Here is a 17,132-nt window from a genome sequence, read left to right on the forward strand (position 1 = left end):
CAATTTTGGTCACCATATCACAAAAAAGATGTTGAGAGTTTGGACAACATTCAGAGAAGAGCAACTAAGATGATCAAAGGGCTGGAGCTAAAAGCTAAACCCCAAGTAAGACAAAGTTGCTACATTGGGGTTCTCTATCAGTACCAGTGTGATCCTTGGATGGACACTATGCATTAAAAAACAGGTCTTTAATCTGGGGTTGCTTCTGAACTCATAGCTCCTGTTTCAACGGCAATTGGAAGGCATGGCCAGAAAGATCTAAAGCAGACATGTCAAACACAAGGCCCAGGGGCCAGATCCGGCCCGCAAAGTGGTTTCATGCAGCCCATGAAGCCATCCTGGAAACAGTGAGGGAACGGCCCCCACTGCCTTGGCCCTGGCCCAGAGACCCTCCTCCTGCCAGAGACCCTCAGATCTGTCCGACTCCTGCCCAGGCCCCCATAGGCACCCTTGATGCAAACGATGTAGAGCTGGCCATGCCCACCCAGTAGGCCATACACACTTTAGCCACACCCACCCAGTAGGCCATGCCCACCCAGGCCACACCCACCCGGCCCTCTGAGGGCAACCGCAATGCTGATGCGGCCCTCAATGAAATTGAGTTTGACACCCCTGATCTAAAGTCAACTTTAGTTGTGAATTTCCCTGGAGTAAAAGGACCCAGTAACAGCAACTTGTGTTCTCATCACTACCTGGTTAGACTACGGTACTTCTTAAGTACTTGACATACAGCTGCCTCTATAGACCACTCACAAACTACAACCATTCCAGACCTATCCACTATGCACACTTGAATTCTATTAAAGATTCATTTCTTTTAATATCTGGTCCAGAATGCAGTATTAATTTATTGATTATGCAACATGCATTATCTGGGACAGAACCTGCACTGGCTTCCTGTGCTGCTGCTCTACTGGCATCTTATTACATCATAATGGCTGTTTTAGCACATTTTAGCTTAAATTTATCTTAAAGCCCTATATGACTTGACACCAAAACGTTTCTAAGACTGTTGTATCTAGTTACAATTTGTAAATCATGAGAAAAACTCCTAGTGGCCTCCCACTTCTGCAGAGTGAGGTGGCTGGAGGGATACAGTACTATTTTTTTTATTGCTGCCTCTGTGCTCTGAAATAAGTCTCTCCCTAGATATTTGATCAGCTTCCCAGTTGCTTTCTGCAAAATATTAAAAAAACAGCATTATTGTAGCCAATAGTTGAGGTATGTAGTCACGCCATCTATTTTATTCTCAAATTGTATGTTAAGGTCTGCTTGTCTTCATTTTATCTGTATGATTTGTTGCTACTTCTATTGATTACAGTGAACGTTTTATTGTATTGTCGATATGCTGTGAATCCCTGGAAGTCTCTTTTCCTGCAGCAGGTATGAATCGAATAAATTATATCCTATCAAATATATCAACCAAAAGAAATACTAAAAACAAGTTCCAGGATTCTTCTCCTTGGAGTTGCGAATAATAGCCTGTGAATGGGGAGGATAGGAAGAGGCGGTGTAGCTTCTGGGGTTGAAGTCGTTATTTCTTTCTCCAACCTTTTCCACAATTGGAAGGGTTACCTGCCATAAAAGGTAATTCTCGTGTTTAACACCAAAGTATTCATATGGGCTCTACAAGGAGCTATTTCTAACCCGATTATAATGATAAATGAACGGTAGGCAAATTCTTTTTTAAAAAGACTCCCAGGGCCAAAACGAGTAGAGGCCCCCACCCAAAGGATGGGAGGCGCTGGAGCCTTAGAGAAAGGAAGTAGGAGCGAGGCAGTGGACGCTCGAGCATTAAGGGCGGGGCTTTGGAAACGCCGTCATTTCCTCTGCGGAGAAGGCTAACGAAGAGACGGTTTGGCGTTAGAAACCGCGGTTGGCGTCCACAGCTCCTAAGCGGGAGAATGAGCGACAGCGGGGAGCAGAACTACGGCGAGCGGGTAATATACAGTGCTTGCGAGCGCGGCTTAAGCAGCCTGTTACATTAAAAGAGAAAATACGCATTTTCGGCTTTTTTTTTCTTTTAAAGAAAAGCCATCTTGACTTCCCTTCCCTTTTCTCTGGGAGTGGCGTGGAGCTAAGAGGGAAAGATCTTGAATGGGGAAACGGCTGTTCCTCCGGCCTAACGTCCTCTCCCTTCTTAGCCTGAATCGTCTTGATTTGGCGCGAGAAAATGGCCCATCGTTTCCTGTAGAAAGGGCGCGCTGTGACGTGGAGCTCTATGGTGAGCCCCTCTCCCGACGCCATCTTGGGCAGTTGACCCGCAGGAACGCGCCGCCGCGGGGACAAAATGGCCGCGGAAGATTGGCAACCTTTCCTCGCTGGAATGCGATAGAGCTGATTTCTTTGCAAATGGCGATTGCTATCCCCGGTGTTTGCATCCAGACGTCTCTGATAGAGATTTCATTCTTTTCGCCGTTTCGTATTAATGGTGTTTCAGCTTCACTCCAAATTTTTGCTCTTGCACACGTGCACTCTGAATTCTTATATAATTTGATTTGTTAACGGAAAAGCACTGTCACCAAAAATCCAGCATAACTTTATTGTAGCACACAGTTTCCTTAAAAAACAAATTGAACAATAATTTTTAGTATTGGTTCTTTGAATATAAACGTAACATATCCTATTAGTGTTTGTGGAATAGAAGGGCAAAATAAGTGAGGCTTTGCCAAAGTAGTAGATAATTTAAAAAGCTGAAATTTTTATTTCAAACTATATTGACTTCTCCAACAGTGTAATATTGGTTTATCTGCTAATTGGCAATAAAAGCATTGGTTTAATATAGCTGAATCTGGAACACAAAGCAGGAAAAAAGGTGTGCAAAGGCTGCACATCAATTGCGATAGTGTTTAATATGTTAGGCTGCTGCTTTGTAGAGGGTTTCATTAATTCAACATTACAGAAGGAGGAGAAGGCCACCATAGTCATTTTGCAACTTTTCTAAAAAATGATATTGTATGGCAAAAAAAATAGATTTTGTGCAAAAGAAGAGAGATGGAGTCTGGAATTTTGGAAAATACAAATCAACTAATCTGTTACGGTGCATGTTTAGGAATTCTCTAATTCAGCCATGGCATATTAATATTTTTTAATCAAATTGGATTGCTGATTCAGAAAGAGAAATTGAGTAAGAAAATGGCACTTGGTTCTTTTCACATTTTCATTTCTGTTTTCTGTACTGAGAAGGGTGGGGTGAAAAAATCATGTTTATATATGGTATCCATCATTATTAATCCATTAAAAAATAATTTATGGATTATTGTACTTTGTAGTTGAGAATCCTAAATATTATATGACTGTCGCATTAAGTAGTACAATATAATTTAGCACATATTATGATAAATGCCTATAAATGAGTACTACTTTTATTGTGTAAAATTGGCTGCAGTAAATTTTCCTAATAGGCATGGTTTTAGCACTACTGTTTTAAGTTTGCATTGATGTCACTGCTGTAGATCAAGCTAGAGTAAAAAAAATGCTAACTTTTTTTTTAAAAAACCCAGCTTTCCTGGGAAGCTAATTAATAATGTTGAAAGTAGACAAAGGCATCCTCAAGCCTAACTTGAGTTAAATGGGCATATCAATATAGCTTTCTCTGCAACAGTGCAAAAATTGTTCCATAATTTTGCTCTTGAGATTTTTTCCCCCAGCACCACCTACTAGTAGCACTGCTTGGTGATCTTCCAATTAGGACTAACTGATCTTCTAAGCCCATATATTGTACTGTAGAGTCAGCTAGGTGATGTTACATTAAGTAGTAATGTCTGTGGAGACTCTCAGTCATCCAGGTCATGGTTGTCCTAAAAAGTGGTTTTCAAAAGGCAGATGAATTAGCTTGGGTTTCTTTTTTCTTTCATGGAAACATTTCACTTCTCATTCAGAACTGAAGAAGCTTCTTGGATGAGAAGTGAAAAGTTTTAAAGAAAAAACCCAAGAAAGTCCAGTTGCCTTTTGGAAAGCACCTTTGGGACATGCAGTGTAATAAAGAAAAGGTTTGCTGTACTTAAGAAATATATATTCAATTCTTCATTAAGTTAATTTCTTAAGTTTTTAAATTAATTGCATTGTGACTCACAGTTTATGACTTTAGGCTGAATGATTGAAATGTATTTTATACTATCAGAGCAGCCTCCAAAGATAATTCTGCACTAAATTCTGTGGATTTTTTTAAACTTAGTTGCATAGTTGTACGAGGACTTATCTTTTGGAAAAATATTTCTAATTCAGATTTGCTTCACAGAATAATTCTGGCTTTTTTAAAAAAAACCAATGTAGCTGGAAAGGAGGATATCTTTGTCAATATATTCAAAATGGGTCTGCGAATATTCTTGAGAGCAACAGTGCATGGTAAACACTTAAGTAAATGGAGACAAGACAAAGAAATGCATAATGGGAGGGTTTTATCTCCTGGAGAAAATAGCTGAACATGCTGCTAACTGTGGGTGCAGTTAACTGCAAGGAGAGATTAATATAGCAAGAGCCTAGATAAATGTTGGGGAAAGGAGTAATGTGGAAATCAAGACATAGAAACTGGATAGATGGGATAAAACTATGAAGTCATTCGTGAACTCAATGTGGGAGTTAAACTGAAAGGGATGTGCCAGATCTGTGAGGACAGAAGGATGAGGGGTTCACATGTTCTTTTTATGAAATCAGAATTTAAAAGTTTGTAAACTTTGTAAACTTTAATATAGAAAGCTTTTACTCAACGTTCATAGAGTCTGCAGACTAAAAAAATGTTAAAGTGCTTATAGTCTGAATTTCAAAACAAAGTTATATAGGTTATCTCTCCTCAGGACTTCCCTAATGTAGGAAGCCATTACACTACAGTATATTATGAAATTACTGGTCTCTTCCCAGATTTAATAAAGTAAGGAAGGTACAAGCCTGTACTGTAATAGAAGTCAACGTTTTAGTTGTGGTTCTAAGCAATTTTAATTCTGAATAAATTTATCCCGTAAAAACTCTAGAAATGTGTCCTGTATTACCCAAAAATCAGAATTTGGTGCTATATTTGCTGAAATTCCTTACTACTAAAAATTCATGTTGTTTTTAAGATTTTTTTCTTGATGACAATGTTTTTACATTTTACATTTGATTCTTGTTTGTTGTTAAAGATAGGTTGATTGACTGAACGTTTAAGGCTTTTCCTGGACCATTCTATTCCCTAAATCATTAAAACAAAAGACGGGATAGAACAGATTGATATTACTTTCAGGCAAAGAAAAAAAGGAGGAAATGCTGTAGACTGCAGTAATGTCTATTCTTCTTGTTGTGCCATGTCTGTTAGCGGATGTTGGCGATCCTGTTTTTATCAGTCGCATGAAAAAGTGCTGCTGAGTTTTGTCCATACCAGTCCCTTAGATTTTGAAACCATGATGTTCTTCTGCCTGGACCTCATTTGCCTTCAGTCTTTCTCTGGAGGATTAAATGGAGTATTTTTCTGGGTGTCGCATCACGTGTTTTGATGATTTCCCTTGGCTTTCCCAGGTGGCTTATCACCTCATTTCTGATCTTGTCAACCCAGCTTATATGTAACAGCCGCCTGTAAATCCACATTTCAAATGGTTCTAGTCTCTTCAGGTGGCCTTCTGTCAAGAGACCAACTCTACTCCATAGAGCAGGATAGAAAAAATATAACATCTGACTAGCCTGATTTTTCAATCTTAGGCTTATGTCATGACTGCAGAATACCTTTTTCATTTGTCTTTACTTCAGTGGTCATGTCCCAGCTTTCGTGTAAATTAGAACCGAGGTGCGTGATCCTTTCAACTTTTTCTAATGGTATTCCTTCCCAATTTATTGGTGGTAAATTAACGGGTTGTTTGCTGACGACCATGATCTTGGTTTTTGATATGTCTATACCATGAATTATTTGGGATTTCTTACTGCAGCCAACTCACGGTATTTTTCATTTTAAAAATTGATCACTAGTTGTGCTTAGCTATTCTGCATGCTATTTTCATAAAATAGCTTAATGAATAAATGACATACATATTTTGAACATAAATTATACAGAGTTTTATCTTTCATATTTTATTCAATGATATTGTTCTGACTTGAGAATCACATTGGTGGAAGAAAATCTACATGCAACTTGAAAACCATTAAGATTCTAGAGGAACACGCTTTACTGGTTTCTAGAAAGCTTTTCCTGCCAAAACGAAAGGGAATATGTTTTAAAAACAGATTGTTTTTATGTGGAATGCATTTGTTGGCTCTCATGTAGCATAAACAGGTAATCTTTTTGATCAGTGAACATTTTTAGACTTTTTGAAAGTCTAAAGTCAAACATGAATGCTGTTGCAAAACTGCTTCTATGTAAATCTTGCTTTTCCGCAAAATATCTCCAATATTAGCCATGTTTGGGAACAAGGCGCCAAAATAATAGGTTGTTGTTGTTGTTAGCTGCGAAGTCGTGTCCGACCCATCGCGACCCTATGGACAACATTCCTCCAGGCCTTCCTGTCCTCTACCATCTTCTGGAGTCCATTTAAGCTCACGCCTACTGCTTCAGTGACTCCATCCAGCCACCTCATTCTCTGTCGTCCCCTTCTTCTATTGCCCTCGATCTTTCCCAGCATTAGGCTCTTCTCCAGTGAGTCCTTCCTTCTCATTAGGTGGCCAAAGTACTTGAGTTTTAGCTTCAGGATCTGGCCTTCTAAAGAGCAGTCAGGATTGATCTCCTCTAGGACTGACCGGTTTGATCGCCTTGCGGTCCAAGGGACTCGCAGGAGTCTTCTCCAGCACCACAGTTCAAAGGCCTCAATTCTTTGGCGCTCAGCCTTTCTTATGGTCCAACTTTCACTGCCATACGTTGCAACTGGGAAGACCATAGCCTTGACTATACGCACTTTTGTTGACAGGGTGATGTCTCTGCTTTTTAGTGTGCTGTCTAGATTTGCCATGGCTTTCCTCCCCAGGAGCAAGCGTCTTTTAATTTCTTGGCTACAGTCCCCATCTGCAGTGATCTTGGAGCCCAGGAAAATAAAATCTGTCACTACCTCCATTTCTTCCCCATCTATTTGCCAGGAATTGAGAGGGCCAGATGCCATGATCTTGGTTTTCTTAATGTTAAGTTTCAACCCAAGTTTTGCACTCTCCTTCTTCACCTGCAACAAGAGGCTCTTTAGTTCTTCTTCACTTTCTGCCATTAGAGTGGTATCATCTGCGTATCTTAGGTTGTTGATATTTCTTCCGGCAATCTTAATTCCAACTTTTGATTCATCTAGCCCTGCCTTTCTCATGATGTGCTCTGCATATAAGTTAAATAGGCAGGGCGACAGTATACAGCCTTGCCGGACTCCTTTCCCAATTTTGAACCAATCAGTGGTTCCGTGTCCAGTTCTCACTGTTGCTTCTTGACCCGCATATAGGTTTCTCAAGAGACAAATAAGATGGTCTGGTACTCCCATCTCTTTAAGAACTTGCCACAGTTTGTTATGATCCACACAATCAAAGGCTTTAGCATAGTCAATGAAGCAGAAGTAGATGTTTTTCTGGAACTCCCTAGCTTTCTCCATGATCCAGCGTATGTTGGCAATTTGATCTCTAGTTCCTCTGCCTCTTCGAAATCCTGCCTGCACTTCTGGTAGTTCTCGATCCACATACTGCTGAAGTCTAGCTTGTAGGATTTTAAGCATGACTTTACTAGCATGAGAAATGAGTGCAATGGTGCGATAGTTTGAACATTCTTTGGCACTGCCTTTCTTTGGAATTGGAATGTAAACTGATCTTTTCCAATCCTGTGGCCATTGTTGAGTTTTCCAAATTTGCTGGCAAATTGAGTGTAGCACTTTTACTGCATTGTCTTTTAAGATTTTGAATAGCTCAGCTGGAATACTGTCACTTCCACTAGCTTTGTTGTTGCTCAGCTTTTCTAAGGCCCACTTCACTTCACATTCTAGGATGTCTGGCTCGAGGTCAGTGACCACCTCATTGTGATTATCAGGGACGTTAAGCTCATTCTTGTATAGTTCTTCTGTGTAATTTTGCCACCTCTTCTTAATCTCTTCTGCCTCTGTTAGGTCCCTGCCATTTTGGTCCTTTATCATGCCCATTTTTGCATTAAACGTTCCCTTCATTTCTCCAATTTTCTTGAAAAGATCTCTGGTCCTCCCTATTCTATTATTTTCTTCTATTTCTTTGCACTGTTCATTTAAGAAGGCATTCTTATCTCTTCTAGCTATTCTCTGGAATTCTGCATTCAACTGGGTGTATCTTTCTTTTTCTCCCTTGCCTTTCGCTTCCCTCCTTTCCTCAGCTATTTGCAAAGCTTCCTCAGATAGCCATTTTGCTTTCTTGCATTTCTTTTTCTTTGGGATGGTTTTGGTTGCTACCTGTTGTACAATGTCGCGAACCTCTGTCCATAGTTCTTCAGGCACTCTGTCTATCAGATCTAATTCCTTAAATCTATTTGTCACCTCTACTGTATATTCAACAGGGATATGATTTAATTCATACCTGAGTGGCCTAGTGCTTTTCCCTACTTTCTTCAGTTTAAGCCTAAACTTTGCAAGGAGAAGCTCATGGTCTGAGCCACAGTCAGCTCCTGGTCTTGTTTTTACTGACTGTATAGAGCTTCTCCATCTTTGGCTGCAGAGCATATAGTCAATCTGATTTCTGTGTTGACCATCTGGTGATGTCCATGTGTAGAGCCGTCTCTTGGGTTGTTGGAAAAGAGTGTTTGCTATGACCATTGTATTCTCTTGACAGAATTCTATCAGCCTGTGCCCTGCTTCATTTTGCACTCCAAGGCCAAACTTGCCTGTTATTCCAGTTATCTTTTGGCTTCCTACTTTAGCATTCCAATCCCCCATGATGATAAGAACATCATTTTTTGGTGTTAGTTCTATAAGGTGCTGTAGTGCTTCATAGAACTGGTCAATTTCATCCTCTTCAGCACTGGTGGTTGGGGCATAGACCTGGACTACTGTGATATTGAATGGTTTGCCTTGGATTCGAACTGAGATCATTCTGTCATTTTGAGGATTGTATCCCAGTATTGCTTTTCCTACTCTTTTATTGACTATGAAGGCTACTCCATTTCTTCTGAAGGATTCTTGCCCACAGTAGTATACCTGATGGTCATCTGAATTAAATTCACCCATTCCTGTCCATTTTAGTTCGCTGATACCTAAGATGTCAATGTTCAGTCTTGTCATCTCTTGTTTGACCACGTCCAGTTTTCCTTGATTCATGGATCTTACATTCCAGGTTCCTATGGAGAAAAAATCTTTACAGCATCGGACTTTCCTTTCACCACCAGACATATCCACAGCTGAGCGTCCTTTCGGCTTTGGCCCAGTCGCTTCATTCTTTCTGGCGCTACTAGTACTAGCCCTCTGCTCTTCCTCAGTAGCATATTGGACACCTTCCGACCTGAGGGGCTCATCTTCCAGCGTCATATCGTTTTGCCTTTTGGTACTGTCCATAGGGTTTTCATGGCAAAGATACTGGAGTGGTTTGCCATTTCCTTCTCCAGTGGATCACGTTTTGTCAGAACTCTCTGCTATGACCTGTCCGTCTTGGGTGGCCCTGCACGGCATAGCTCATAGCTTCATTGAATTACGCAAGCCCCTTCGCCACGACAAGGCAGTAATCCATGAAGGGGAAAATAATAGGTAAAGGTATCTAATAGATGACAGGAGAGAAGTTCACAGCTTATTGGTTCCAGTAAGTACTGTCTTCTAGCACTAAGCTATATGGATGACTGCGAGCAGAACTTTTCACTTTTAAAAACTTAGGAAATCAACTAGCATTATTTTTTAAGATTCCAAATTATGCTTTAAAAAACAGGTTGCTTAAGGACAAACTAGCATTTTTTAAAGCTTGGTTTCTTGATTTGTATATAATACCATTCTTCCATCTATATAGAAAATGCATGTGAATCTGACATTTTATTTGTACTTACGTAAGCAAAGTGCTGCCCTGCAGATGTTCTGTCTACAATTCCCATGATATCCCAATTTGACCAAAGTTATGTGGAAATTGTAGTCCAGAATATTTGGAAGGAATTGGGTTGCTTCCATGTATTAAACTACATTTCATGTGCTGAAATCTTAAAATTACAACTTATTTTTATTGCTTTATGAAATGTTTACATCTTCAGAAATTATGTAAAATCAATCTACATAATAAAAGGTTAACACAATGAAAGTAAAACAGTTAATTACAATAACCTCAAACTGCAGTAGAATTCATGGCATTCCATCTTATTTGTACATTTTACTAAAGTGCTTCCAGAATAACCAAATTTTAACAAGTTTCTGGAAGATTGTGAGGGATGTGGCCAATTTAATATCCAGTAATTGTTCTGTTCTAATAGAGGGAGCACTTGCTGGCTTCTGTGCCCCTTCCTACTGGATATAATGGTATGTAGACATTCAGCAGGTGTTTTCTGTTTGTATACATAGGGTGAGAATAGAGTATCTTGAAAATATCTAGGGCTAGGCCATAACATTTGGGGGTTCATAGGAGATAAATATCACGTTAACTAACAGCCAATGCAAATCCCCTAATGGGGTAATGTGACAGTAAAGTGTCTGGGCCATTACCTCATAGGCAGTTACATTCTGCATCTTCTGAAGTCTCTTAGTAGGCTTCCAGGGCAACCATTCATACAACAAATTATAGTAATTTGATCAATGGGTATCAACACCACAAATATTTATATTCAGGGCCTTCTTTTTGAGAAATGGCCACAACTGGGTGCACCAACCAAAGCTGAAAAAGGTCTTTTTGGCTACAGAGTGCATATAGTGAATTACGTCATTCTGTCTTGAGTTGAATTTGAGTCCTAGATCCCAATTTAGGACTTATATTACATTTCCCATGAGATATATATTTGATATATAATTTCAGTGTCAATATGAACCTAGTATCTAATTCATTTTTCCCCTAAAACAAGCTTAATTATAACACTTGGAACTGTACAGTTGCCTGTAGCTAAGTATAGGTAATCCTAAAGTTATAACCGTAATGGATCCTGCTCATTATAGTTGTACGTTTAGGACAAACATTAAATGAATTGGATCAAATAACAACCAGCCATCCCTTCTCTGCCCAGTGCAATCATTAAATGAACTTGTGGGTTGTTAAATGGAGCATGGGGTACCTCAGGAGTAAGTGTAATCCTGGGAGACCTAGTCCACCCGCCTCAGATTGCTCAAGGCCTGCCCCCCTGAGGTATTCCATGCTTTGCTTCCTGTCCCTTGGGGTCCTACATGCCCTGCTGATCGCTCACCTTTTAACACAGACCTTCTGGAAACTCTGTTGCATTGGGAACGAGAGCAAGCTGCTCTGTCCCTTCTTGTCCCTAGATTGCACAGCTAAAGCCTGGAAGCAAATGCCATTTTCAGAGTAGCCATAATGAATTGTGGGCCCGTCAAAATGGCACTTGCTTCCAAAAGGGAAGGAGAAACGACCCAGAGAAAAGGAACTTGTTCTTCCCCAATGCCTCCTACTGACTCCCACATACACACGCTTTGTACTTGACTGTCTTGCCAGTGAGAAACTCTGGAAGGAGAATTCTGGGCCTGCCTGCCTTTCTTGGTTCTGCCACTGCGTTTCCACATACCAAGATGCTCTTGCTTTTCTGGGGCAAAACAAAGACCGGTTTTCTAACCTTTTGTAGCTTTCTAGGCTGATCAGCTGCCTGTTAAGAGATGGCAAGCCCTCCTAGCTGGCTGTTGAGAAACTGCAAATCCTCATGGCTTTTGCTAGGTTGTGGGAAAGCTTCAAAGGCCACAAGGGATTGTCAACATGTGGGAAACAGCAGTTGCTTCCAGGAGGCATGGGTAACAGGCCCAAGGGCTGTGGGTCACATCAGGGCAGGATGGGGGTGGAGGAGTTCTTCAGTGTCCCAATGGTGGGGGTCATAAGAGTAAGTGACTGCAGGGCCACTGCGTTGTCATAACTTTGAAACAGGTTCGCATTTAGTTTGGGGGCATCTTTTTTTTTTTTAATCCCATTTATATCCCGCCCTTCTCCGAAGACTCAGGGCGGCTTACAATCTAAAGCACAAATCAATGTGCTTAGCAATAGCCTTCATTCTATGTATATGCCTGCTTATTAGGGCTTTTGCCCCCCCCCCAAGCGGCATTATTACAAAGTCAGCTTATTGCCCCCAACAATCTGGGTCCTCATTTTACCTACCTCGGAAGGATGGAAGGCTGAGTCAACCTCTGTCATAACTTTGGTCATTAAGTGACCTCTTGTATCCCAAGGACTACCTGTATAAATTATGTCCATGATTTCAGTTCATGCAGCTTATATGACACTATAGTACAAAACATTAAGTACTCCATATTTGGAGGGAAGCTCAGACTACTAGTTACTGGGATGTAATTGTGTGAAAAGTAAGTAGCATACTCTGTCTAAACAATGGTTCATTCTCTAACACGTATGTTAACTTACCAGATTTTCCATTTTTATTCCATGGAAATAAACTCTTATTTTGCTCAGTAACTTCCAAGTTTAGTTGAACTATTTTTGTGTGCCATTCCCATAACTACATTCTCAATTTGTCATGACTGCTGGATATAGTAAACATTATATAGGGCTATTTTGCAGTCATTTGTGATAAAACAAAATCCCCAAATTATGAAAAAATGGCCCCATAATGAAAATGTATAAATAATAATTGCTGTAGTTGTAAATGTAGTGTGCTACAAAATCTTGCACCATTGTTTAGAAAATACATGAAATATTGAACTTGATTTAAACTATATATTGTACTTTTTTTAGGACAAAAGCTTTGAGATTTATAGGTCATTTTCAGGATTCTTTTTTAAATGAAAAACTTATACAAATATTGTAAATAAGTAGATTTTATTTTTTAAAAAAAATATTGTTCCAACTCTAATGTGAAGACTTTGCCAGGTCAAATTTTTCAAATAAGCATTATGTACCAAAAGTTTATGAGTTGGGGATTCTTTCTGTTTTCATGGGGTGTGGGGTGTTGAAGAAAGAGATATACCAAGAAGTTCAGGTGAGACAGTGTATCTATGAACTTGCCTTTAGCAGTAATAAATTGTAGTTTTAGCCATTGTCAGTGCTGAATGAATGATGAAATTGAAATGTTGCATGAGAACGCACATAGTTTTATAACATAATAATGTCCTGATTGAATTCTCCTAAGACTTCCTGTGATGTTATATTTGTATTTTGTATATGGTACAGCAACAGTTGTATTACAGTATTTTTGTATTGTTGGTGCAAATATTGTAGGAACTAGATAGATATTATTTGTTCTAAGATAATTGGTATTAATTTAACATAACTACCAAATTTTAAAATATGGATAATATGGAAAATACGTTGTTTAAGACAAATGTATTTTCTTTTGTCATGATTAAATTTTAGCGTAAAATTTTCATTGTGACATATCAGAAGTCTGACAGCACTTTACTGACAAGAAAATATTATTAAGCTTTTATGTGTCTCAGTCCACTTCATCAGCTGCATTTCATAAAAGCTCACACGAGCATATGCTTTTCAGTGATTCTTTTTTAGTCTAAAATGGTGCTGACGGGGGCTGTCATAGATTAAGACCGCTCTCCTACTTATGGTAGAATTCTCCATAATTGCTGAAGAAATTAAAGCATATGCTATTGAGAAATCAGGTTCTTAATTTGATACATATACTCTATTAAAAATAGCTCAGTTGAGTAGAATTATGTAAATACGTGATTTTGAAATACATTACTAATTTCTAAATGTTAAATATGAAAAAGTCCTCAGCTATTTGGACATCTAAAGTAGGCCTAATAAGGAAATTTGTAGCTGGTCAACCATTTTCAATTGAATTGACATTTTTCTAAAAAATACAATCATAAACCTGCATCACAGTACAAAACTGCATACTAATTAAAAGCCGTGCAAACACATAGCATTTTTTCTAGTTTCAGTTTTGACACTAGATATCTATCCTGGAGTTTTAAATATTCTTCATCCTGTTCTTTTTTTATTAAGGTTAATGTTGAAGAAGGAAAATGCGGAAGTCGCCATTTGACAAGTTTTATAAATGAGAATTATTTGAAGCTCAGGAATAAGTGAAGCTGAAATTTGAAAAAAAAGAAAGTGAATGCATGCTAATTATCAGACCAGAAGTCCCACTTATAGAATATTGAGCAATTTGTGTGAAGTGGGGAAGATGAAAGAAGTCAGAATTTGAAACGGAAGAATGAAGAAAAGAAATAAAAATGAAGTTAAGATAAGAAGTAATCTGGAATCTGAAAGCACTACGCTAAGTAATTACTAGTCTGTTTATGTGTCCCTGTATATTTTGATAAACATGCATGCATGCATTATTTGTTTAATAGAAGAAAAACCATGCAGGGGTTTCTTAAAAACAAAAGTGCTTAACAGGCAAAAAAATCCTAAATCTAGGCAGTTCTAGTGGAAACTGCCCGGACACATAATGGAGACAAAGAACTTTATTTTTCACCAGACCTTCTTTAGACTAAAATACTAAAGACATTGAACTTAAACTAAATTATGCATTTTCTATACACAGGAGTCCCGTTCTGCTTCCAGAAGTGGAAGTGCTCATGGTTCTGGCAAGTCTCCAAGGCACTCCCCTGCTAGATCCAGATCCAAGGAGGGTTCAAGGCGATCTAGGTCAAAATCTAGATCAAGATCTGAATCTCGGTAAGCTTATGTGAAGTATATTTGTTAAATTTATCTCAAATGTTAATTGGCTGTCTAAATACAGGTAAGTTGCTCTTGCATTGATCTTAGTGACTGTATTCATGTAGTTTTCGTGGCAGTGCTAACGAGTGGTTTGCAATTATTTCCTTATGAGATGTATGTTTGTAAGTTTGCTTTTAGTTCTAGTGATCTTAGAATTTAGTGCTAAAATTTTCAGATGGTCCTCCAGTCATTAATTCTCAATTGTTACTTAAATCTTGTTTAGTTACTATAGGTGTCCGTAGTGAGTTTAATTGCTGTATTGTACATAAGGATAATATGGCTTGTCTTGATTGAGACAATGGGTGATTAAAATTTTGCTAGGCAAATAAATAACGTAGCTGGATCTTAATATAACTGGACTCTAGAGTTCATTACAGGTAGTTCTCAAATTATGGCCATTCATTTGGCAACCATTTGAAGTTACGATGATGCTGAATGAAAGAACATACAACTGGTCCTTGAAGTTCCGATTATTGCCATGTCCACATGGTCACATGAACAAAATTCAGGTATTCAGTAACCAACTCATACTTACAACTGATTACAGCAACCCATGGTCACCTGATCACCATTAGTGACCTTTCCTGCTGGCTTCCCACAAGCAAAGTCAGTGGGGAATCTAGCAAGGAAGATCATATTGCCCAGGTAAGTCTCCCTCCTGCCCTGCTTATTCCATGCCCTCCTTGTACTTGCATACACCACAGCATCAGCGGTCCCCAAACTTTCTGGCACCAGGAACTAGTTGTCTTTGGGGGAGGGGGGGTGTTCGCAACCTAGATCCTGTGCATGCGCAGATGAAGCTTCGCTTGCATGACCCATGTTCCTAACAGGCCATGGTTTGGTACCAGTCCATAGCCCAAGGGTTGGAGACCCCTACCCTAAGATCCACACTAAATGAAAGACCCTTCTGATTTAACTATTGGGAATTAACCTCCAGGACCTCTCCATCCCACAGTGGCACCCTGTGCTCCTTGCCTTACTCTCGCTTTTCAGCTTAGTGATTCGCACATCTTGATTTACAACAGCAATCTCGATTGCTTTAGTAAGTGATGCAGTCATAAGACATGATCTCACACAACTGCATTACTTAATGTTGGCAGTCCTGCTTCAGTTGCAGTCATAACTTGAGGATTAGCTGTACACAAAGGTTAAAGTTTAGTATTTTAGTATCTAGATTTAAAGAATATCTGGCAGGGTATGTAAAAACATATGTGTATGTACATATGTACACATATGTACACATATGTACATTCCACTCAGTCAGAGAAATGGATTCCAGAATTATCCGTGAAGTTAACCTACCAACAATAGAATACTATGTCAACAAGGAAAGGAATAAAAAAAAATCTGCCTTCGTATATTTTTGCTTTGAAATTCCTAATGCTTCACTTGGATTCACTTACACCAGAAACATGCTTTAATTCAGATATGTTTTTGATATATCCTTTTCCTACTGAGCTCTTCAAAAAAGTCCATGCTCCAGGTTTCCTTTCTATAAGAAGTATGGTTGAAGGCAACACAGGGCCACCACCTTGGTTGCATTATTGATGTTACTAAAGGTGTGCACAGAATGAGAAAAATACCGAGCCTGGACTAATCAAATGTCCCAGATGGCAGTGGATCAAAACTTTAAGCAATTTGAGTGCTCTACTGTAACAGATTTTGAGTTAGAAACTCAAACGTTGGATTTTTGTTGTGAACTTGGAACATCTGAATTCTTGATTTTGTACTTGAAATGTCAGGTACGACATAAAATCTATTTCAGAATTAGCCAGAATTGCTTTTATTGTGGCTATTATCCCTTTGCCCCATCCTTTTTTGGGAGCAACTCCCAGAGGCCAGAGGATTATGTAAATAGAAATGTTGTAAACTCAGCTTTTTGGCCTTTTAATTCCAAAAAATATTCTTCCTGAGTCAGTTGAAAATGTTGGTTTCACCAATTCCAGGAAGATGCTTACAGTCTCCCTTCTTTGATAGGAGCATTGCATACGTATAGAGGTTGTACATTTTAGTTCTAATATAGTAGCAATTTTATAGGTCCACTATTAATAAGATGTGAGGTGTGTGTTTTTCGTTCACAATGACATTTTTAATTTTCATGCTTTATAGATCCAGATCAAGGAGAAGTTCTCGCAGACATTATACAAGATCACGTTCACGTTCTCGATCCCACAGACGATCAAGAAGCAGATCTTATAGCCGCGACTATCGTCGCCGACATAGTCACAGCCATTCTCCTATGTCTACTCGTCGGCGTCATGTTGGCAACAGAGTAAGGCTGGGATGGCAGCAGTTGACCAGAGATAATTCAGCTGTGTGTGTCTTTGGAGGTTCTAAAGTTTTCAAATTACCCAGAAATCTTGTAAAGTTATAATTGTATTGTAAATAATGCTAATGTAATTGTTAAAGTTGCATTTATGCTAAATGTATTTAGTAAA

At 39.0% G+C, this 17,132-nt stretch overlaps 1 protein-coding gene across 8 annotated transcripts in view; it reads left to right on the forward strand.

The window, feature by feature from the left end:
• The first annotated feature begins 1,802 nt into the window (after positions 1-1,802).
• Positions 1,803-17,132, forward strand: part of TRA2B (transformer 2 beta homolog) — a 33,725-nt gene continuing 18,395 nt past the window's right edge. For 5 of the 8 annotated variants that reach the window (XR_014026525.1, XR_014026527.1, XR_014026528.1 and 2 more), the window contains exons 1-3: positions 1,837-1,940; positions 14,519-14,652; positions 16,804-17,008. Coding sequence is in view for 2 of the 8 variants with exons in the window: in XM_081328383.1 (XP_081184509.1) it covers positions 1,905-1,940; positions 14,519-14,652; positions 16,804-17,008 (375 nt within the window). In the remaining 6 variants the exon portion in view is untranslated. Of the gene's footprint in view, positions 1,941-13,974; positions 14,253-14,518; positions 17,009-17,132 lie in introns of all 8 variants that reach the window. The other 3 variants (XR_014026523.1, XR_014026524.1, XR_014026526.1) reach the window with 3 other exon arrangements.

The sequence above is a fragment of the Vipera berus genome, assembly GCF_964194415.1.
Source record: "Vipera berus genome assembly, chromosome: 5".
Lineage (NCBI taxonomy): Eukaryota > Metazoa > Chordata > Lepidosauria > Squamata > Viperidae > Vipera > Vipera berus.